At 36.9% G+C, this 24,959-nt stretch overlaps 1 protein-coding gene across 19 annotated transcripts in view; it reads right to left on the minus strand.

Annotated features, from left to right (window-relative positions):
• dlg1a (discs large MAGUK scaffold protein 1a) overlaps positions 1 to 24,959 on the minus strand; it is a 525,807-nt gene that overhangs the window by 107,130 nt on the left and 393,718 nt on the right. For all 19 annotated transcript variants that reach the window (XM_051923937.1, XM_051923931.1, XM_051923927.1 and 16 more), the window contains one exon: positions 13,412 to 13,526. In XM_051923937.1, the coding sequence (XP_051779897.1) occupies positions 13,412 to 13,526 (115 nt within the window). The remainder of the gene's footprint in view (positions 1 to 13,411; positions 13,527 to 24,959) is intronic.

A 24,959-nucleotide genomic window follows, 5' to 3' on the forward strand; every position in this document is an offset into this window, starting at 1 on the left:
CTTGACAGTCCAAGAATAAAAAGCATCAATTAGACCAAGAGTTAAAATCAGATCCTAAATGTATCTGAATTAGTAATTATATTCAAATTAAAACCAAAAACGTAACACCAGTACAAAAACATGCTTGCAGTATAAAATGCTGCTTACTAAACATTCACTCTTTTGGAAATAAAACTTCTTTGGCCAACAATATATTAAGCGCAATATCTGAATTATGTCTTCTCACTAAAACCTGACTTAGTAAATTTAACACTATGCCCTAGGCCAAGACATCACTACACAGTTAAGCTTTGCTTTATAAATCAAGACTGGTAAAGGAGGTGGCCATGGGATAATTGTGTATGATTAAGTACAAATTGCCTCTAAAAATAAGGCAAATTTATAGCCTTTGAGACACTCTATTAGATATTAAAACATATACCAGCACAATTGTAGTACTAGTCTGCAGATCACAAGGGCCACCATATTCATTGTTCTTAACTGAATATGGTACCCTTTAATCTGATATAGTCATAAATAATCATGTAGTGTTGAGGAGGATAATAATACACACATCAGTGTGGAAACTGACACTTTTAGCAAATGTTTTACTTATTTGTGAAATTCTGTAGGGCTTTGCAAGATTGTCAATGGTCCCACTCATAGTTCATAACCACACATGAGATCTAATTATTATTTATGAAGCTGACATTCAAAATTTAAATATTACAATATTAAATAAAGTTACTTCTGATCACTACTTAGTTACATTTGATTTGGTTTTGCCCTTACCAGTACACTCACAGATTCTAGATAATTAGATTACACTTCATCAAAATTTGTAGATATTTTGAGAAACTCAAGAATATCTGTGGAAAACAATCTGTATCAGCTAACATCAACTTATAATGTGACTTTAAAAAGAGGCTTTAAATACAGTAGCTCCTATTAAAACATAAAATGATTAAAGTACAAAGAAACTCACCTTGGTTAAATGAGAATAGAAATGAGAATACTCAAGCTCTAAAATTAGAATGTTGAAAACTGGAGTGGAAATGGAGCGCAAGAAAGCTACAGGTCTTCCGAATTGCATGGAGAGAAAGTGTTTATATATATATATATATATCTATATATATAAAAATGGAATGGGTGGGTCGTCGGGTGGGCCTTTTTTTCATTCCGTTGAAAGACACGCCCTACTCACTGGACAGTTAAAAACACCAATCAAACTAACGATGACATCAAGTATTACCCAATCAAAAGTAGGAAAGGAGGCATCTTCATAAAATGCGTGTGGGATGATTTGCATGAGACGCTGCTTTAAAAAAAAAAATGATAAAAAAAATACGGGATAAATCCCGTCCAGTATTGATTCAAAACGGGACGCGCAATTTCATTCTCAAACGCGGCACGATTCCGTATTTTAAAGGACGGGTGGCAACCCTACAGTGCCAGGTAACCACCCATACAATCACATTGTGATTCAGACTAGGAATGCAATGAATGTAATTACCCCGATCTACATACAAGGCGAAAGTGTTGCAACATTCAAAGATGATGGTTTGGGATAAGTACACCATACAACATAAAAGAGCTTATGAAGCCTTGAACCGAAAAAAGCAACATCTCAGAGATCGTAAAAAAAAAAAATAGGAGCTAATGTCGTTTTACTCGCTGTAGATTTTAGTCAAACATTACCAGTTATTTCACGAGGGAGACCAGCACATCAACTCAACGCGTGTTTAAAATCCATGCTTCTCCCACGCTCGGTTATATGTCGCGTGTTCTCGGGTAGGTGCACCAAAAAATGTATACATTTAAGCATGTAATGGGCAAACAAAAAATGAGGTATACCCGAAGGCACAGCAGTAGTACTTAATGTAACTTTACTTCTTAAATGTTAATGTTTTACTGTTTAATAATTTATACGCTTCTTATATGTTGTTCAAATTCTTTTATCAAAATACCACTGACAGCGCAATGCACGATAACATCGAGTGAATACACCATACACATCCGCCCACGGCTGCCCTGCTGTGCGCAGATAGGGCTTGATTGTACAATAAAATAAAATAAAGATAAAAAGACTAAAACAATCATCACCCATAAAGCGGATAGTAGACGTGACGTACTATATGTGTACCACATTTCAAGTGTATAGGTGCAACGGTTTGCGAGCTACAGGTCATTTAAAATCCTGGACAGACACACAAATTGCCACGGTAGCAAATTACAGAAGAAGATTTTACTGTTTAATAATTTATATTTATATGAAATGTGCTTCTTATATATTACTTCATATTCTCATATGATAATGATGTTAATGTTTATATTGATTTCTGTGTTATTAAAACTGCATGTATGTGTGTATATGTATATATATATATATATATATATATATATATATATATATATATATATATATACTAGCAAAATACCCGCGCTTCGCAGCGGAGAAGTAGTGTGTTAAAGAGGTTATGAAAAAAAAAGGAAACATTTTAAAAATAACGTAACATGATTGTCAATGAAAGCCCGTTTCACTCAGTAAGTCTTATGTGTGTGTTTATGTATGTGTGTGTATATATATGTACATGTGTATATGTAGATATGTATATATATGTATATGTATATAAATGTTTATGTGTGTGTGTATATTATATATATAATATATATATATATATATATATATATATATATATATATATATATAAAAGACAGCAACAGTTATAACAATGACAACACAATTACATTGACAATCATGTTACGTTATTTTTAAAATGTTTCCTTTTTTTTTCATAACCTCTTTAACACACTACTTCTCCGCTGCGAAGCGCGGGTATTTTGCTATATATATATATATATATATATATATATATATATATATATACGAGCTGTATATACCCGGCGTTGCCCGGGGCAGAAGTAACCTAATCGGTCAAACACTTACATATATACCAAAGTAAACCTAATCGGTCAAACAGTTACATATATAAAAAAACCGAACCTAATCGGACAAACAGCTTCATATATACAGAAGCGAACCTAATCGGACAAACAGCTAATCCATATACATAAGCAAACCTAATTGGTCAAACAGTTACATAAATACAAAAGCAAACCTAATCGATGAAACAGCTTCATATATACAGAAGCGAACCTAATTGGTCAAACAGTTATGCATGTGCAGAATAATTTTACAAAGATTATGCGTGTTAACAATCATTAAAAAGAAAAGATTGAGGAACTCTTCTTCTATATGTGATGAAGCTGGATGAAGCTGACTTGACGAAGACGTAGGTGGCATAGATTGGTTTTTCTAAAACAGAAGAAAAAAATGAGTATCTATTATTATTTTAAATTAGAATGAAAATGAGAACCTTGATTAGAGATAGATTATCCGTATTAAAATATGTGCATGAATAAACTTTTGCTAACTCTCTAGCAAAAGTTTATTCATACAAATTGGCATGGGATGGCTTTGTGAAAAAGTAAAAATTAGATAAAAATAAATTGAGAATGCGTACTTCCATTTGACTGAGATTATGTGTAATGATGAAAAAAAAGTTTAGTATGTTTTTTTTTCCATACGGGAAGGATGTAAAACCTTACATAGGCACCCTTCAGCCCGTACTGAAGGGTACTGTCAGATTCTTACTGACTAAAAAACACCCTTTTTATTCCACAGCTACCCCAAAAACCACTATTAGGCATTACTTTGGGGTGGCAGTAGTTTAGTTATGAAACAGCTGGGTCCTGAAAAAAATCTGTCTGATTAGTGGCTTCATCACATATAGAAGAACAGTTCCTCAATCTTTTCTTTTTAATGATTGTTAACACGCATAATGTTTGTAAAATCATTCTGCACATGCATAACTGTTTGACCAATTAGGTTCGCTTCTGTATATATGAAGCTGTTTGATCGATTAGGTTTGCTTTTGTATTTATGTAACTGTTTGACCAATTAGGTTTGCTTATGTATATAGATTAGCTGTTTGTCCGATTAGGTTCGGTTTTTTTATATATGTAACTGTTTGACCGATTAGGTTTACTTTGGTATATATGTAAGTGTTTGACCGATTAGGTTACTTCTGCCCCGGGCAACGCCGGGTATATACAGCTCGTATATATATATATATTGTGAGGGATGGCCGGCCATATATTCTGGCCCACACCTCCAAGCCGGCAGATGGAGCCCCCCCAGCAGCATAGAGGCTCCCCGAATTCCAGCAGGTAGTCATGGACCTTGTAGTTTTTACAACCAGCCCTGCTGGATACCATGGGGACCTCCAGGGAGGCTCAGGGAATTCTACATGCACTATAACCCGGAAGTGCGTCCTAGTCACATGGACAGAAGGAACGACGTGCTTCCGGGATGAAGAAAAGGACTTTTTTATCTGACCCGGAAGTGATAAGGAATCACATGGACTGTAGGGTGGATCCACTTCTGGGTCAGGAGATATAAAAGGACCATGGGAAATCCCAGACGCTGAGCTGAGCTGGGAGGAAGGGTGGCTAAGTGTCTTGGAGTGGAGGATTGTGTATTGTTTATTGATTATTGTGAATTGTATGAGTATCGTGGAGTGGAGGGTGCTTTGTGCACAGTATTATAATAAAAAGTCAAGATATTGGACATTTACATGGGGGTTCAAGGGAGCAATAGCGCCTCCTACTGCTACAATATATATATATATATATATATATATATATATACTAGCAAAATACCCGCGCTTCGCAGCGGAGAAGTAGTGTGTTAAAGAGGTTATGAAAAAGTAAAGGAAACATTTTAAAAATAACGTAACATGATTGTCAATGTAATTGTGTTGTCATTGTTATGAGTGTTGCTGTCATATATATATACATATACACACACATATACAGATATATTATATATACATATACACATATATTTTTTATATATATATATATATATATATATATATATATATATACACACACATACATACATACATATACACACATAGATGCACTTACAATAACATAGAAATCAATATAAACAACATTAACATCAAAATCATATGAGAATATGAAGTAATATATAAGAAGCACATTTCATATAAATATAAATTATTAAACAGTAAAATCTTCTTCAATAATTTGCTACCGTGGCTTTTCGTTGGTCTGTCCAGGATTTTAAATCACATGTAGCTTGCAAACCGTTTCACGTATTGACTTGAAATGTGGTACACATATAATACGTCACGTCTGCTATCCGCTTTATGGGTGATGAATGTATTACTCTTTTTATGTTTATTTTATTTTAGAATCAACTCCTATCTGCGCACACCAGGGCGGCCGTGGGCAGATGCGTATGGTGTATTCACTCCATGTTATCGTGCATTGCGCTGTCACTGGTATTTTCATAAAAGAATTTGAACAATATATAAGAAGCGTATAAATTATTAAACAGTAAAACATTAACATTTAAGAACTAAAGTTACATTGAGTACTACTGCAGTGCCTTCGGGTATACCTCATTTTTTCTTTGCCCATTACATGCTTAAATGTATACATTTTTTGGTGTACCTACCCGAGAACACGCGACATATAACCGACCGTGGGAGAAGCATGGATTTTAAACACGCGTTGAGTTCATCTGCTGGTCTCCCTCGTGGAATAACTGGTAATGTTTGAGTAAAATCTACAGCGAGTAAAACGACATTACCTCCTTTTTTTTTTTTTTACGATCTCTGAGATCTTGCTTTTTTCGGTTCAAGGCTTCATAAGCTCTTTTATGTTCAATGTTGTACTTAATAAGTACAAATTATCCCAAACCATCATCTTTGAATGTTGCAAGACTTTCGCCTTGTATGTAGATCGGGGTAATTACATTCATTGCATTCCTAGTCTGAATCACAATCTGATTGTATGGGTGGTTACCTGGCACTGTAGGGTTGCCACCCGTCCTTTAAAATACGGAATCGTGCCGCGTTTGAGAATGAAATTGCGCGTCCCGTTTTGAATCAATACTGGACGGGATTTATCCCGTATTTTTTTTATAATTTTTTTTTTAAAGCAGCGTCTCATGCAAATCATCCCACACGCATTTTATGAAGATGCCTCCTTTCCTACTTTTGATTGGGTAATACTTGATGTCATCGTTAGTTTGATTGGTGTTTTTAACTGTCCAGTGAGGAGGGCGTGTCTTTTAAGTACAGTCTGCAAAGTGTTGGCACTGAGATATGGCGTCAGCGCCATAGTTGAAGCCCCTAACGTTGCGGTCAGCAAGTCGGCTAACATCCGCCATGTGCCATCTTTCAGTTGCGAGAAGCAGATCATAGAATGGTTGAAACTGTTGCCCCTAACGTTGCGCCACGGCGTGTGCTTCGTTTATACCTCGTGTCTTCTCATTAAACTTTTATCTCGCGAATATGTTATTGCAATCCGCAGCGGGAGCGTTTCTATTAACTTAATTTAAACTTACGTTTTACACCGTGCTTTGTTTCCCTTATGAACATGCTTGTATGCTTAACTCGCTCCGTTCTCAATTGTTTAATTAATTTTTTGCTCTTCGCTGTTTGCGGCTGTTCCTCCATTTCCCCCTACTTCGTTCTTTTATCTCGCGAATATGTTATTGCAATCCTTAACGGGAGCGTTTCAATAAACTGATTGAAAATAGTTTTGCATTTACCTTTTTAGTAAAAGGCGAGCTTTTAAGCCTGAGAAATCACCCCGTAAATGCACACGTTTAATTGGACATGTGTTAATATGTATGGTTACACAGTATTAAAAGACAGTGAACAACGTCAGTTACCTTTCTTCCCGCGTTTGATAAAAGGTGAGCTTTTAAGCCTGAGAAATCACCCCGTAAATGCACACGTTTAATTGCACATGTGTTAATATGTATGCTCACACAGTATTAAAAGACAGTCAAAAATTAACGTAATTTACCTTCGTTCCCGCGTGTGACTCGTGCTGTAAATGTCTTCCTTGTTTTTAGTTCACGTGATTACGTAGGAGGCGTGATGACGCGATACGTGACTCCGCCTCCTCCATTACAGTGTATGGACAAAAAATATGTTCCAGTTATGACCATTACGCTTTGAATTTCGAAATGAAACCTGCCTAACTTTTGTAAGTAAGCTGTAAGGAATGAGCCTGCCAAATTTCAGCCTTCCACCTACACGGGAAGTTGGAGAATTAGTGATGAGTCAGTCAGTGAGTGAGTGAGTGAGTCAGTCAGTGAGGACTTTGCCTTTTATTATTATAGATATATATATATATATATAAAGCTCTCTTTATACCCTACTTAGATTAATAGATAGCAATAGTAATAATCCTTGTGATTATGTGTCTCATCTTGCACATACCACTTTAGTAATTTAAATCTGATAACAGACAAAAAATTTATAACTTTAACCTCTAAAATGAAACCTACTACTTCTTCCTTAGATCCAGTCCTAACTAAACTAGGAATAAGCTCTAGTGATGTATTGGCAGCACCCATTCTTAGCATTATCAATAGTTCATTACTGAATTGCACAGTTCCCGAAGCACTGAAAGTGCCAGTTATCAGACTATTACTTAATAAGCCAGGTAGTTTTTTTCCACTTTTGAAATAAAAAATAAACATTTTGGACATATCTGACCTAGGTACTTCTCAAAGTGCATAAAAACAAAATAGTGAACAGTATAAGCAATAACATTTGTTTCCCTTTTGAAATAACAAATATTTTGGTCATATATGACACAGGCACATCACAAAGTACATTTAACAGAATAAAAAAAGAACTATCAATGCTATCAAAGTTATCTGTGCACAAACTCGTAACAGTAACTAACACACATGAATACAATGTCTACTGCACAATGAAAAAATAGGTTTGTCTTAAATCACAACATGGGTGACTAAGCAGTGACTTTTTTTGTAAACAAAAAGGTGGCGGTACTCATATGTTGCGTTTGGCCACAAGTCCTAGAGCTACATGTTTTGTTCATTTGGTGAAAAAACATAACATTAAAATTTTAAATTGAGAAATTGTCAATAATACTAACAATTCTTTACATTAATATAGTGCTTTACTCACTACTTACGGTGCTTTGCAAACTCCATGCAGGGAGGATTGTGATGTGAACCCAAGATCTCCTCACTGCATGGCAGCAGCACTGCTATTGTGCCACCTGTGTAGGTTTACCATAATATATAATATCGTGCTTGATAGTTTAAAATTATAAACACAGAATTTGTGAAACTGAATATCAACCACAGCTTAATAATGAGCTCTACATTCTACCAAAAATTTGTTGTGTAGTCCCACAAACCAATCAGTGCTTTTCATCAAATGCTGTCTTCCTAATTCGTTCTTTGCTTTGAGTGTCAATGGCTGATTGTTGTCCTCGTAACAGCCATGAATCTGCAGGATCGAAGCATGTGAGTGGAGGGCCAACCAATTGTATGAAAAGAATTGCAGAGACGGTGCTTGTCAGAAACAAGGTTTTCATTGGAGTAACAAAGTACAACATTCCGGTGTGTACCATCACACACACACAAAAATCACTGTATCTCATTGTATCATAGACTACTACGACCACTTCAAGATACACAACAAGGCACTGCATTTTGGGTTGAATGTTGCTAGGCTACGTGGAGTGTTGCATTCATGGTCTGTACTACTGTAGAATTTATGTATGAATTTCTGAAGGCTTGCAAAATGTGTTTTTGTTTTTATTTCTGGAAGGATCACAGGCTGGACCACTCAGAAATTGCTTCTGGGCTGCGTGTGGCCAGATATAAAGCTTTGAATGGCCAAGGCTCTGCTTACTTATCTGAACTTATCATAACTTACAGACAAGAGCACACATTGAAATCTCAAGATGCCAGCCTACTTAAGGTTCTAACAATTAATAAAACAATAGTGGGAGATGAGGTTTTAGTTACAGGGCTCTGAGTCTGTGGAATGATTTGATTGCTAATATCAAAGATTCCCCTCCTGTCTCAGATTTTAAATCCATACTGTAGACTCACTACCTTAAGCTAGCATACCCAGACTAGAGCTGCTGATTAGCTGTTCATACTGCATCTGTTAGTCATTTGTACAGATATATAAGTAATATAATATTTACTGTATAAATTTTTGCTAACCCTCCTCTGTTCTGCTTGTCTTCTCAGTACTTTGATGTGATACTGCTCTACTGTCAAGCTGTTCTCCTATGTATGAAGAGGTCATCTCAGACAAAGGAACACTGAAATAATCAGATGGAAAGATTCACTTTTCAGATTGTGCTGTGCAGCACAGACTCCACTGTAGAAAGCTCAGGAGGGTATAGGGTAATACTTGGCAGAGATTCATAGGACTGTGTCTGAAACTGTCTTTGACTTTCTCTTTTACAAATTTATTTTCCTCTGTTGTCAACTAGCCATAGTTCAGCAGTTAATTAATAGACAGATATAGCTTGTTTTGATTTATGTTAATCAGTTTCTACTTTGTTTTCTGTGTGTTTAACAAATCTGTATTTTTATAAGTAATAATTCTGCATTTAGTAATTACAGTAGTATAATATATATGTATATTTAACTTGAGTTTATTCACAGCAATTTCTGCCTGAACTCAGTGAAGAGTGCTATATAAAAGTAAGTTGTTATTGTATTGTATTAATAACTGGAAGTTTTATCCTTCAAGGTTGGTAGTGTTGGAGTTGGTGTTAAGGCCTTTGTTGAATGACCAAGTATAATAAACAGTACAACACTAAGAAATCCCTGAATGTAATTTGCCTCTTGTGATTGATCAGTCTTAGCAGGTTAAAGACCCAGAAACCAAATTCCAAAGACATGCCCAATGTAACAATTCTAAAAAAAGGTCTTAACTTCAGCAAAAGAAGTAAGTTTCAGTGGGAAAGAGATATAGCTGCAGCTGCTGAGTCTGATGTGCCATCATATTTATAACAGAAGGCAATGTCATTGTGTTATTGTATTATATTAAAACATAATCAGCTTGTACCAGCCCACCTGTTTAAAACATCACTGTATGCATATATAATGTTGTTACTCACAGTGGAGTCCATTATATAAGAAGAGCAGGAATACGTAATAAAATGGCTGATCAGTGTATGCACATTGTGTTTGTGCAGATCTTTTTATCACTTCTTGTATTCACTCTTTATTTTTAAATAACTAACTGTTCTGGCTAGTAAAAGTAAGAATTCCTTAGTGCTTGGAAACTGTAGCAAACAACTAACAATATAGTAAAATACAGAATATGTATGAAATGACTATGAAGTGTATAACAGTGTGTGTAATAGTAAGAATGTACTCATAAACAGTCCAAGGTTGAAAACAGAGGAAAAACACAATGCATCATCTATAACTGGTGTCAAATAAGAAAGACTTATACAAACAAAACAATTCTGTACATTATATCACAATTACAAAAATTTGTAACATTGGAGGAGTAAACTTGTTTAATTTATATTTACTAGAGAAGTAACATCCTTATAAGTACGCATTGTACTTTGTTCATATTTAGTTCCCATAAAGATTAAAGAATCAGACATTAATTTTAAAGCCTATTTATTTCTGCAACTATTTATGTATTTTATACTAAAGAATTTTATGGCTTAGAAATCATCAGCTACATTAAGTAGGACACTGCTGTGCATAGAAGGAACTAGAGCTGAAGTAATGGTGTCCCCTATAGCAGTGGATTCCCTTTCTTCATTAAATATGAACATAAAATTTTATTTTAAATGGAAAAAGTAAACAGACCATGCTAATTGCTCACAAAAGCATCTGGATTTTTTTCTAATCCCCTTGAGGGCAGGACCCAAACTCCATATTTACTTAAAAGCAGTGGTTCTTGAAACAAAAACAACAAAAAAACCTGAAACTAATGTTGATCAAAGGTATATAAATAGGCTGCAAGATATGGACAAAATTTCATATTTATAATGACCAACATCTGTAAAGCGTCACAATTTCATTTGATATGGTGGACATATACAGTACATTAGAGAATGAGAGAGGTTCAGGTATATTTCTAAGAATATATGTTTATTTAATCCAAAAAAGATGCAAATCATTTGCAATTAATTACTTAACAGTAATAATGTGCTAATAATGCAATCAAATTAAAAAAAACTCTGAAAGCTGAAATGTTTAAAAGCACTAACTATAAGCAAACGGATTAAATAAAAATACTAAAAACCCTAAAGGCATAATTTTTCATCCTTAGTTGTGTAGTATTTTACCTGTTTGAGCTCTAGATAGCTCCCAATTACACCTGATATCCAGGTCAGAGACTAGTTCAGAAGGAAAAAGTGTACAATAGAAACTCTTGTCTAGTTTGCCTATTTCTGGAGACCTTATTTACATTCTCCCACTTCACATATACATATGATGGTATTACATGAGATGCACTTTTTGCTTTAACTTTTTTTACTATAATGGCGAGAAGAAATGTCTGTTTTTAAGGACTGTACAGTTAAACATGGGAATTAAATTACTTCTGAGAAAAAAAAGAGCAAATCAACCAAAATCACTCACTCATTTTGTAATTGCTACAATTCATCATTGGATAGTGTATGTTGATTTTTGGCAAATTGAGTGTTCAGAAGTGAAACAATGCTTCTGAGACCTTCTGTCATGAAGCACAGACCTGTGAGTATTTTCTCCAGGGATATTTCTAGGAGTGACTTATCCATGTTTTTGTAAGTAAATTTAATCACACTCCTGAATATATTACTTGATGCTACAATTGAGAGAAAAGCTATAAGAATGCCCATAACATACTGTAAATTAAAACATAATCAGCTTGTACCAACCCACCTGTTTTAAACATCACTGTATGCGTATATGATGTTGTTACTCACAGTGGAGTCCATTATATAAGAAGAGCAGGAATATGTAATAAAATGGCTGATCAGCAAACAACTAACAATAAAGTAAAATACAGAATATGTATGAAGTGACTATGAATTGTATAACTGTGTGTTATAGTAAGAATATTCTCATTTTTGGCCATTACCATTTGTCCTAAAGTAAAATTACAACCATACTACGTATGACATACAATTTCTTCTCAACACCAAATTCAGCCAACTCTTGTTATCTGTGGAGGTTACAGGCCTTACAAAAACTCACAGAAACAGAAATCCTGGACAGTGAAGCATTACGTCTATGGGATAAATGGGATTAGGTTCCAGCAGACCCAATTTGCTATACATTTTTGCTTCTAGTTACCAGAAACACAATATTTTGAGTACCAAAAATCAACTATGCTCATCACGCTGCGTTTGCACTTTGGAGCACTTGGCAAAACACCTTCATTAGCACTATGCTTTGCTGCCATTACTGAAATTTAATACATTTATTTGAAAAACAGCATAAAACACTGAGGACATGTAAGAATATTATCAGAACATGAAGACTTATTAACACAACAGAATCCACAAGAATGAAACCTGGGACCATGCGGCCAAAAACGGAGAGAGGGTGGGAACTGTTCTGGCTCATCTGGGAAGAGCAGGGGAGACTCAAAGTCGGGTGTGGGGATCTGGATTGGGATATTTTTTGGGGTCAATGGCCAGAAAACCACTGCTGGCCCTCTGCTCTTGCCCCTCGCTGCTTGGTAATTATCCTACCAGAGGCTGATCAATGGAAACATTGTTGTGACTTTTACTTCATCTATAGTCAAGTTTGACTGTCCTCTCTGCGTTCCACCAGAGTCTGAGAAGGAATGTGGCAGGGCCGACCTGAGGATTTAATTAAACCATCCAACCAGTATTAGCGACGCACTGAGTGTACAAAGAGCAGGAGCTTTATTAGTGCGTGCTTATGATCTGCACTTACGTAATTCTTTGTTCGTGGGAACAATTACAAGTCCAGGTCCGGATCATGAATGGGGTTCAATAGCTTACCCATGTCTCTCGGTGCTGGGTAGGCACATGTTGATGTGCTTAAAGTTTCACTTTGATCTTGTTATGCTTGTCAACCCCATCAAGATATTGCTCAGGGGTCTACTAAATTATAACAAACAAGTTAATACCAGCAGCTGAAACAGCACCTTGTCTATTGAGAAACAGAAAAACATCAAACACCATAAACCTTTTTACAAAGCAGTTAATATAAAGTTATGTCAACACAAACATTTGTCAAGATCGCCAGCCAAACAAACATACTATAATATACTTACCTTCCATTTAATATACAACAGTTCCAATAGAAAATAAAATGTACTGTAATTTATTACAATTTTATGGATGGGGCTACAATTCATAAGTCTGTATAACAATTTCATAATTATTTGTATTCCAGATGCTGTGTTGAATGGTAAAGGTAATGAAGAAAAACCCACATCTGGTGGGTAAAACAAAAAAGTATAACTCAGGCAAAATGAACATTGTGGGAACCTTTCTCAAAACATTACTGTTTAATTATCTAACCACACAGATAACAGTACAAAATTTTGTCTATACAGACCTGACATAAATTGATCTTTTCTGGCTTGTGCGTAATGATCCAGAACCAGAGTTTAGACTGCTATTCATCATCTGCTCTCGAAGATCGTGAATTTTGGCTTCAAATCGACTATATTCTGGCAAAACAAAAGTACAGGAAAAAACCACTTAAGTACAGCTCACCTTTTGAAATAAGACACTTCTGCATCATAACTATCGACCAATGCAAAAATATCTACATCTTACAGCAGTTCTATATCAGCGGCTATTGGAAAATATCTGAAGCTGAATATTGGCAGTATGAAGTACTGTAGAGAAAAAAAGGAAAATTCACTACATTTATTTAACAGCACTTCTCATAGCTTCACACCTCTCAAAATGCCTTCATAACTTAATTATTCATTTTGATAACAGCACTGTACATTAATGATATGTAGATAATTTGTTCATAAGCCTTAACATTCTTCTTTAGCTACAACTACTAACAGACAAATGTGTAATTAGATTAGGCAATGATGACCAAATTCGCCTCATCAGTTACTTAAACATTTGGCCTATTTTTCCAAAAACAATCAAAATAGAAGAGAAAAGAAAACTCACAAAAGAAAGATTTTTTTTTGACAGAATGGTTATTACTTTAAAAGAATAAACAAATACAGTGTTTTGGGAGTACATGTTTCTATTTAACTGTTGAGTCAAATAAAAGCTTGTGATGATAAATATAAAGAAAAAATAAACACATTTTACAATTAAAATTAAATTACTCCATTTTCTGCCTTAAAACATTCATTGCAACAAAGCTTTCACTTATATTCTGAACCTGTATTTTTCCATAAATAGATGCTGGCCAACCTTCAACTATACCTGAAGAAACATTATGCCAGGACATTTTATTTACAGCTGTCAATTAACCTAACTTGCATATCTTTTGGATGAGAGAGAAAACTAGGGTATCTGAAGAAAGCACCAGGTGGAAACTAAATAAACAGCAATTACATCAAACGTAGGTACCTAAAACTGTGAATCAGTATCATTAAATAATGTGTCACAATGGTGTTCCAACATAAAATCAAAAAGAACAACTATTTCAATCTGGCATAACTTCAAATTAGTACAGGTAGTTAGTTCACTTTTTATCCCTATGGAAGACAACCAAATTCATTTACTCTATAAATGTATGGTATACAAAAGCAAAAAATCAGGTATACTTATTTTGGAATTGCCCATTTCATAGTCAGCAGAACCACGCAACAATAGTAATTAAGTAGAACCATGAAGAAAGAAAGAAAGATTTCAGTAGTTATTTTTACACATATTTAAGGGAAATTAAAGCACTGACTAAGTGCCATCCTAAAGAGAAATTGGATTTCTTTGAGTTTACTTCCATAAGCTTGGAGTAACAGTAATGGTTCTTTAAATATACTTTCAGTACATACTTACTCCTGTGTTAAAATAACAATAACTGAGGTTTTTAAACAAAGGACAATACCCTTTATCCTTTTGCTGACCTCATTAACTTCTGTTGTCTGCAGCTCCAAAAAGTCTTGGATATCTAAAGATTCCTTAATATAGTCCTTTTCCTGACACTATTATAATCCATGTGCTTTGAAGGAGCGCAGAAACACAAAAGATAGACTCCAAATGTTGTTTTTCACATACTGCATCCTTCAGTACGCTAATAAGCAATGATCATCTCTGTATGAGGCAGTTCAGTTCAAGCGCTTTCCAGACAGCATCACTAGAAAGGCTAATGGACTGTGCTGTTCACTGCCACAAACACTCCCTTTCCTTTTCTCCCTCCCCCACAGCCTTCCATTCCAATAGAATTATACTTGAGCAAGCTTTATATGAATCGCCTTGAATATTATAAATTAATATATTTAAATTGTAAATATTTTCACAAAGACCTAAAGCTAAAGCATACTCATATCTGCAACGCAACATATCTAAAACATAATGCCTTGTTATTTAGAATTACGGTAAACCATGCGTCAGTTCATCTTTAATTTATACGAAATCTTCCTAGTCTGTACTCTCATATGTCATTGCTTTCCAAAGAGATTATGCCAGTGCCTTTTCCTTGGCTACATAAATGTCTTAGACGAAAAAACATAAAAAACCTGATGACTTGTGACAGCCTTAATAGTTGTTTCAAGTGAGCACTTTTGAACACACATTTAACTACTTATTTTCCATTGTAAACCACCTACAGAAACCTTTCTCATTTGCTTAAAAATAAAAATTCTATTTACCTTTATAAATTAATGTAAAACACCGACTGAGCTATATTATCTTGATCAAGTAGATAGATAGATAGATAGATAGATAGATAGATAGATAGATAGATAGATAGATAGATAGATAGATAGATAGATAGATACTTTATTAATCCCAGGGGGAAATTCACATACTCCAGCAGCAAAAAATATTAAATTAAAGAGTAATAAAAAATGCAGGTAAAAAACAGACAATAACTTGAATAATGTTCAACGTTTACCCCCTCTGGTGGAACTGAAGAGTCGCATAGTTTGGGGGAGGAATGATCTTCTCAGTCTGTCAGTGGAGCAGGACAGTGACAGCAGTCTGTCGCTGAAACTGCTCCTCTGTCTGGAGATGACACTGTTTAATGGATGTAGTGGATTCTCCATAATTGATAGGAGCCTGCTGAGTGCCCGTTGCTCTGCTACGGATGTCAAACCGTCCAGCTCTATGCCAACAATAGAGCCTGCCTTCCTCACCAGTTTGTCCAGGCGTGAGGCATGCTTCTTCTTAATGCTGCCTCCCCAGCACACCACTACGTAGAAGAGGGCACTCGCCACAACCATCTGATAGAACATCTGCAGCATCTTACTGCAGATGTTGAAGGATGCCAGTCTTCTAAGGAAGTACAGGCGGCTCTGTCCTTTCTTGCACAGAGAATCAGTATTGGCAGTCCAGTCCAATTTATCGTCCAGCTGCACTCCCAAGTATTTATAGGTCTGCACCCTCTGCACACAGTCACCTCTGATGATCAAGGGGTCCATGAGGGGCCTGGGTCTCCTAAAATCCACCACCAGTTCCTTGGTTTTGCTGGTGTTCAGTTGTAGGTGGTTTAAGTCGCACCATTTAACAAAGTCCTTGATGAGGTTTCTATACTCCTGATACAGCCCACGATAGCAGTGTCGTCAGCAAACTTTTGCACGTGGCAGGACTCCGAGTTATATTGGAAGTCTGATGTATATAGGCTGAACAGGACCGGAGAAAGTACAGTCCCCTGCGGCGCTCCTGTGTTGCTGACCACAATGTCAGATCTGCAATTCCCGAGACGCACATACTGAGGTCTGTTTGTAAGATAGTCCACGATCCATGCCACCAGGTATGAATCTACTCCCATCTCTGTCAGCTTGTCCCTAAGGAGCAGAGGTTGGATGGTGTTGAAGGCGCTAGAGAAGTCTAGAAACATAATTCTTACAGCGCCATTGCCTCTGTCCAAGTGGGAGAGGGATCGGTGTAGCATGTAGATGATGGCATCTTCCGCTCCCACCTTCTCCTGGTATGCGAACTGCAGAGGGTCGAGGGCGTGTTGGACCTGTGGCCTCAGGTGGTGAAGCAGCAGCCGCTCCATGGTCTTCATCACATGTGATGTTAGAGCGACAGGCCGGAAGTCATTCAGCTCACCAGGACGTGATACCTTTGGGACTGGGGTGATGCAAGATGTTTTCCAAAGCCTCGGGACTTTCCCCTGTTCCAGGCTCAGGTTGAAGATGCGCTGTAGAGGACCCCCCAGCTCTGATGCACAGACCTTCAGCAGTCGTGGCGATACTCCATCTGGACCTGCTGCTTTGCTGGCACGAAGTTTCCTCAGCTCTCTGCTCACTTGCGCTGCTGTAATTGTGGGTGGGGATGTCTCTCCTATGTTGGTATCAGCAGAAGGATGTGTAGAGAGTGCAGTACTCCGAGGTGAGAGTGGGTTAGGGTGGTCAAACCTGTTAAAGAAGATGTTCATTTGGTTTGCTCTCTTCACGTCTCTCTCGATGGTGGTACCCCGCTTTGAGCTGCAGCCAGTGATGATCTTCATCCCATCCCACACTTCCTTCATGCTGTTGTTCTGCAACTTCTGCTCCAGCTTTCTCCTGTACTGCTCTTTCGCCGCCCTGAGCTGGACTCGGAGTTCCTTCTGCACGTGCTTGAGCTCATGCTGATCACCGTCTTTAAAGGCCCTTTTCTTTTGGTTCAAAAGGCCCTTGATGTCACTTGTAATCCATGGCTTGTTGTTAGCATAGCAGCGTACAGTTCTTACTGGAACTACAATGTCCATACAGAAGTTGATGTAGTCAGTAGTGCAGTCAACAACCTCCTCAATGTTCTCACTATGTGATCCCTGCAGGATATCCCAGTCTGTAGTTCCAAAACATTGTCTCAGAGCATTCTCAGCCTCCGGGGTCCACTTCCTGAATGATCGTGTGGTTGTAGGTAGGACTCTCACTTTTGGTTTGTATTGAGGCTGAAGCAGAACCAGGTTATGATCTCCTTTCCCAAGCGCAGGCAGCAGGGTGGCACTGTATGCGTCTTTAACGTTTGCATACAGTAAATCAATAGTCTTATTTCCCCGGGTGTTGCAGTCCACATACTGGGAGAATGCAGGTAATGTTTTGTCCAGCGTCACATGGTTAAAGTCTCCAGCGATTAGTACAAGTGCCTCGGGGTGCTGCGTTTGTAACTTAGCAACAGCAGAATGGATGATGTCACTCGCTCTCTCCACGTCCGCCCGAGGAGGAATATACACGATGACAACAATGACGTGTCCAAACTCTCTGGGCAAGTAATAGGGTCGCAGACTTACGGCCAACAGTTCGATGTCCCTGCAGCAAGTGGAGATTTTAACGTTAATATGTCCAGAGTTACACCACCGTGTATTAACATAGAGAGCAAGTCCTCCTCCTTTGTGCTTCCCACAGGTACTTGCGTCTCTGTCCGCTCTAACTGTGCTAAACCCGGGTAGCTCCACATTAGCATCTGGGATGGTCTTAGTTAGCCACGTTTCGCAGAAACACAACAAACTGCATTCTCTGTAGGTTCTGACATTTTTCACCAGCGCAGCCAGTTCGTTGATCTTATTCGAGATTGAGTTCACATTCCCCAGAATAACAGAAGGCACCGAAGGCTTAAAACGCCACTTTCTCGCAAGCTGCTTCATTTTTAGCTTAGTGCCGGCTCTGCTGCCACGATACCGCCTTCTTACCTCGTCAGGTAAATAGGGAACCACACCGGCACTGGCATTTGTTCTCAGCGCTCGAAGTTGAGTACTTGAATAGGCAAGTCTCGGCGTGTAAAAATCCATGCCCACGTTGTAAAAGTAAGTGTGTCCAGGGAACAAATCCACATAAAATAAAGTGGTAGGAGTGATCAATAAATAAAAATAGAAAAATAAAAGTAGAAAAATACACATACACATATAGTCCTACACGGAGCTGCTGAAAAGGCTGCCACTCTCGGCAAACAAAACTAAACAAAGATTGGCTTTTTCAGTAGATTGTATGGTGGTTATCATTAAAGAATCTATAAAAATAAAAGATGCTTCATTGCTTTTGTCACATTTGTGTCATAGAACCTTCATTCAAGATTTAAACAGTACCCTCTTCAAATAATTAAATGTTTGTTTCAGGAAAATGCAACAAAGGAAAGTGAAGATCGCAATGTCTGTTTGAGAAGCTCTTTGTTTTACATTTTGAAGTACAGTCAATCCTCAGCATTTCCACATTTAGTTTTGGCAACTTCAAGTATTCGCACAATTTTAGCTATGTGAAGTAAAAAAGAAAAAAAAAGAGGTGCGACGCAAGTTTGGGTACCAGCTAGTATCTTACCGGATATTTCACTGATCTTGCTCACCCTACCGCTGCAGAGTAAAGAGCTCCTTGTGCATTTCATGCATATTTTAATTGTTTTGCTTAAAAAAAAAATCTTCTGTTGCAATTATGCCTCCAAAGCATAGTGCAAGCCTTTCAGGCTCTAGGTCCAAGCTTGAAAAGTCATTGATAAAATATAAAGTGCAATATAAATAAAATTTATTATTATTATTATTATTATTGATGCGGCTTAGTAAGAAAATAAAGGTGTTAGATAAACTTACTCCTGGAACGTAGCCACTCCCATTATTAATTGCATTTTTATAGTTAAATGTCAACTCGCCTCTACTATGCTCCAATACCAGCTTCCTCAAGTGTTGGGTTTTGACGGTAGGGACAATACCTTTCCTGGCTGGCCTGTGCAAAGAGCTAGTCATACATACAGACATACAGCTAAACCTGGGTTTCTTGGCCATGTTTCACTGGGTCATAAACAAATGAGACTTATTCATAATAGAATATGTAGCACCCATTCCACTGAAGAAACCAACAGATTTGTGTGAGATTTTATTTTTAATCGTGTGTGGCCACCAGGGGGCATTTCAGGTCCCCAAACATCTGATACACTGGTAAACGTTTCCCATGCCACAACCACAAGTACACTTATAAGCACTTTTCTTTCTTTGCCTCTCTTTCCGCCTCCTCTGCTCCTCCCAACAGGCATTTCATCCTCCTCCTCCTGACTCTCGCTCTCATAGTTGTGTCGGGCAGGTCCTTTTATGTAGTCAAAGCTGGGGCTCGGAAGCACTTCTGGGTAAGGCTGGAGCCCGTCATCCTAGGAACCCAACAGGGCTGAGCCGACAAACTCAAAATCCCATGATATCCAATGGGAATCCATTGCGATGCTGCAAGGCAGGAGGGTTGCCATCTAGCGCCCTAGGGAAGATAAAGATCTGTGCAAGGTGTCTCCCACTGTCTTTTCATGCTGCGGGCACCTCAGACAGGTAAGGCTGCAGGGCGGTGCCCTTCACACCTGTTTCTAGTTGTGTTTGACCATTATAAATAAGCATAAAATATTAATATAATGAATCATTTACAAAAACAATGTATTTTTTTTACTGAGACAATATTCTCATCATCTAGGCATGTGCAAATGTAGCTAAAAATGCTACTAAAATCTCAAGGAATTGAATCTCTTAAAAGTCTTGAACAAAGATAGCTGTGTGAAGTCCTAATCCAGATCTTCAAAATTTTTAAAAGCATCAATAATTTTGAACTTTCAGTTAAATTACATGCTCAATAACATGCACATGACTTTGATATACTTTTATAATAAAATATCGGAGTAAGAAATTCTTTTTTTCTTTTAAAAGAAATTTGCAACTGTGAAAAAGTCTTAACCTTACTGGCTACAAAAAGGTTTCAGAACTGAAAATGATAAACTGCACAAGCAACAGCAAAAATTAAATTATTTTTTATTTGAACATAACATGAATTAATCAAAAAGTAAAAATTTCTTTCCTCCACTTTAAAATGCATAGGTAATGTTACTGTGGACTGTTAATTTGATTTCTACTGGGTTGGTCGATTATTTGTTAAACTTAAATGGCAGGTCTTTGTTCAATGAAATTGCTTGGTTTAGGATATTACATTCTTTCAATCTAGTTCCCATTTGACCAGATTACTTTTTCCAATATTGAAATTCTTGTAAGAGGCTAACTTACTTCTGGATTCTGCTTAATTTAAAAGTAATCCTGGAAAATTACTCTATATTATAAACACATCGCTCAAAAGGAAATTAACATTATGAATGTTAGAAATCTAAATATTGATTCTTTAATGTAAATTCAAAATTAAAGGATTATCATCTAGTATGTGCATTTTTTTAAATGATACAAAAGGCCACTAGCCTGTGTGCTTGATGATTTCTTCCTAAGCATACCTAAAAACTGCCCAAACAAATCTATTTTTTTTTTTTTTGATTAAGTTGCAGTTAGTTGTTTATAAGATCAGAAAACATTTTTTTCAGCAACTAATACAGAAATTCGGGCAATTAAAAATAGTGCACAAACTACACTGTATATAGACTGAATGCAGCATAAGAAAGTTTCAATAAATTAAATCAAAGAATTCAAAATACAGTGGAACCTCAGTTCACGACCATAATTCGTTCCAAACCTCTGGTCGTAAACCGATTTGGTCGTGAACCGAAGCAATTTCCCCCATAGGATTGTATGTAAATACAAATAATCTGTTCCAAACCGTACGAACTGTATGTAAATATATTTTTTAAAGATTTTTAAGCACAAATATAGTTAATTACACCATAGAATGCACAGTGTAATAGTAAACTAATGTAAAAACATTGAATAACACTGACACAAACACCCAGGCTCCCTGTTCAGCTGCACACGCAGGCTCGCTCGCTCTCAGCTGCAGGCGCTCGCTCTCTCTCTCTCTCAGCAGCACCCAAGCCCTCTCTCTCTCTCTCTCTCTCTGTGTAACATTGCAGCAGTTCACGCTATAGCCTTACAACCCGATCGCTGTATAAACACTTTTTTTAATGAGTTTTAAGCACAGGGGGAAAAAAAGAAACATTTGAACAAATCCGAACTTTATTTAAAAACCAACCACAAGCAACCAAGAAAGTAACATTGCAGCAGTTTGCGCTATAGCCTTACAACCCGACTGCTGTATAAACGCTTTTTTTTTTTTTAATGAGTTTTAAGCACAGGGGGGAAAAAAAGGAACATTTGAACAAATCCGAACTTTATTTAAAAACCAACCACAAGCATCCAAGAAAGTAACATTGCAGCAGTTCGTGCTATAGCCTTGCAACCCGATCGCTGTATAAACACTTTTTAATGAGTTTTAAGCACAGGGGAAAAAAAGGAACATTTGAAACATCTGTAACTTAATAAACCACCAAGAAAAGTAACATTGCAACAATGCACGCTACGAACCGATCGCTGGAAACAGAAGTGAAAACAAAATCAAGCCCAATGCATTTTTAATTGCCTTCCTACCTTAATGCATCCAGCTCTCTCTCTTGCGCTGCCTGTGTGTGTGCATCCAGCTCTCTCTCTCTCGCGCTGCCTGTGTGTCTGCGTCTCTCTCTCTCTCTCTCTCTCTAGTGCTGCCTCTTGTGTGTGTCGCGCTCTCTCTCTCTTGCTCGCTCGCTGCACAGGAAATGCACAGGGAGAGACTGAACATGTACAAACCGAAAGGGAAACTGGCTTGTTCATATACCGAGTGTGTGGTCGTGAACTGAGGCAAAAGTTTGGCGAACTGTTCGGTCGTAAACTGAGTTGTACGTGTACCGAGACGTTCGTGAACCGAGGTTCCACTGTATCCGTCTTATTCATTATATGGCTTTGATGGGCACGAGGCTGGGAATAAACTAGGCTTATTTAGTACCAAGAAATAAATTAACATGTACAACTTTAGAATGGAAAACTGATCATCCAAAAGAAACTTAGAATATGTAAACACCATATAGACCATAAACCTGACGTGACAATAAACCTACAATACCATTTAAAAGCTGCTTTTTTTGTTTACTGAAATTTAAGCAGTTTCTGTTCAGTGAATAACCTGACTTTGTACGCAGTAAGCAGTATAATGACAGAGGTAAAAACAAAATGATTAGGGTACCAAGAACTGAAAAATAATTTTCAGAGTTATATAAAAAGGACTTTTTCAGGGAACAAGTAATGGATTAGCAACTTACAGCACAGGAAGTTAATTAAGCTTTGAAAGTTGATGCAAGCAATTCTTACAGGTGTCCCAACTTTTGTTGATTACTTATAGATGCTCTGAAGAAACTATGCTGCTACACCCTCTGAAGCATTACTTAGACTACTGTATATTGCACTGCATATGTTGTTACTGTAACTGCAAGAAAAATGCAAATAACTAATGAAAACAGACAGACCACTATAACCCTTACAAGTGTAGTAGGTTGTTCCTTTACAGAAATAAAGTCAAGGTGTCGATGAGTACTGCTTCCTGCACAATCAAAGAGAACTTTGGAAACTGGAGGAAACTGGGGCAGAAACAAGTCTGACAAACCCAAAGCTGCAACAGAATATGTCAATAAAACAGGCTCCGAAGCTTCTCCTATAACATTATACAGAATACACAGCAGCCAATCTGAGATCATTCCACTTTATAGAAAGCATCTCTCCAGATCATCCAGAGTACTAGGTCCTCTTTCATGTGCCCTTTCCTCTTCAACTCACCCCATAGATTTTCAGATGGGTTTATGTCCAATGACTAAGACGGCCAAGGCAGAAGCTTGATTTTTGTGCTTCCTTAAACCATTTTTGTATTGATTTGGACATATGGTTGGGATCATTTTTCTGCTGGAAGATCAAACCATTGCCCAATTTTAGTTTCTTGGCAGAGGCAGCCAGATTTAAATTTAAAATCTGATGATATTCCATGATGTCATGTACCATGACAAGGTTCCCAGGGCCTTTTGATGAAAAACAGGACCACAACATGAGAGAGCCTCCACCATACTGGACAGTGGGGATCAGACATCAAGGACTGTGCAATATGTATCGTCTACGATAATTTTGTTTTAATGACATGTGAGATGAAATTATTGAGTGTCACTCAGTTTGCAAAAAAAAAAAAAAAATCAAAAATACGCCTTCAGAGTCCACACATTCACCATCTCATGTAACCTAAAATGATAGACTATTGCACATGCATGCACAGTCAGCTCACCGCAAGTGAAGCTAGTATTGCTGCCTAAAACTAAGTGAGCTAACATCAGCAGAGGATAAAGAGCCTCACAATCTACGTTGTTGTATTTAATTGCAGGATGTAGATCATCTTCACTTGCATGGAGGTGGTTTGGCTTTGAAAAGACTAATGTTGCTTATGTGAAAGAAAAATTAACTTCTTGCAAGCTACTAAGGGTTAAAGGCTGACAAAGCTGTTTTGCTATAATGGCAGGTTATTCATACAGGTGTCTGTAATAAGACACGATGCAGTAAGCTGACCTAGGACAACTTCCTCTTTAGGAACGCGTCTGTTAGACACAGGAAAGATGACGTTGCTTCATTAGGGGCCCATCCGACATGTACACAAAACAGAAATGGTTGGCCGATTTGCGCAATATAAGATAAACTGCTTAGGTAAACCATATAATGCTTTTTGAGAAGTAAGGGAAAGGGGGAGGGAGGAAAAAAATATAAGCTGACTGAAAGGGGGAATCTGCGCTCTTTTGCCTTGCAACACATTCACCGGTGCCTGAATAAAGACTGAATGATTGAACTATTCCTGTCTTCCTCAGGGGTTACTTCCACACTTAAAAGACAGCAATCTGCAAACTATGTCAGAAACCGTTAAAGACAGCTCGACAATTAACTCATTTCACCAGGTGTCAGGCAAAAAAATATATATATATATATATACATATACATATATATACATATACATATATATATATATATATATATATATGTATATACATACATATATATATATATATACATATATATATACATATACATATACATATATATACATATATACATATATATACATATACACACATATATATACATATACATATATATATATACATTATATATATATATAATACACATATATATACATATATAATATATATACATATACATATATACATACATATACATATATATACATATATATATACATATAATACATATATCTATATATATATACATATATATACATATATAATACATA

This window comes from Erpetoichthys calabaricus, chromosome 2 (assembly GCF_900747795.2).
Source record: "Erpetoichthys calabaricus chromosome 2, fErpCal1.3, whole genome shotgun sequence".
Classification (NCBI taxonomy): domain Eukaryota; kingdom Metazoa; phylum Chordata; class Cladistia; order Polypteriformes; family Polypteridae; genus Erpetoichthys; species Erpetoichthys calabaricus.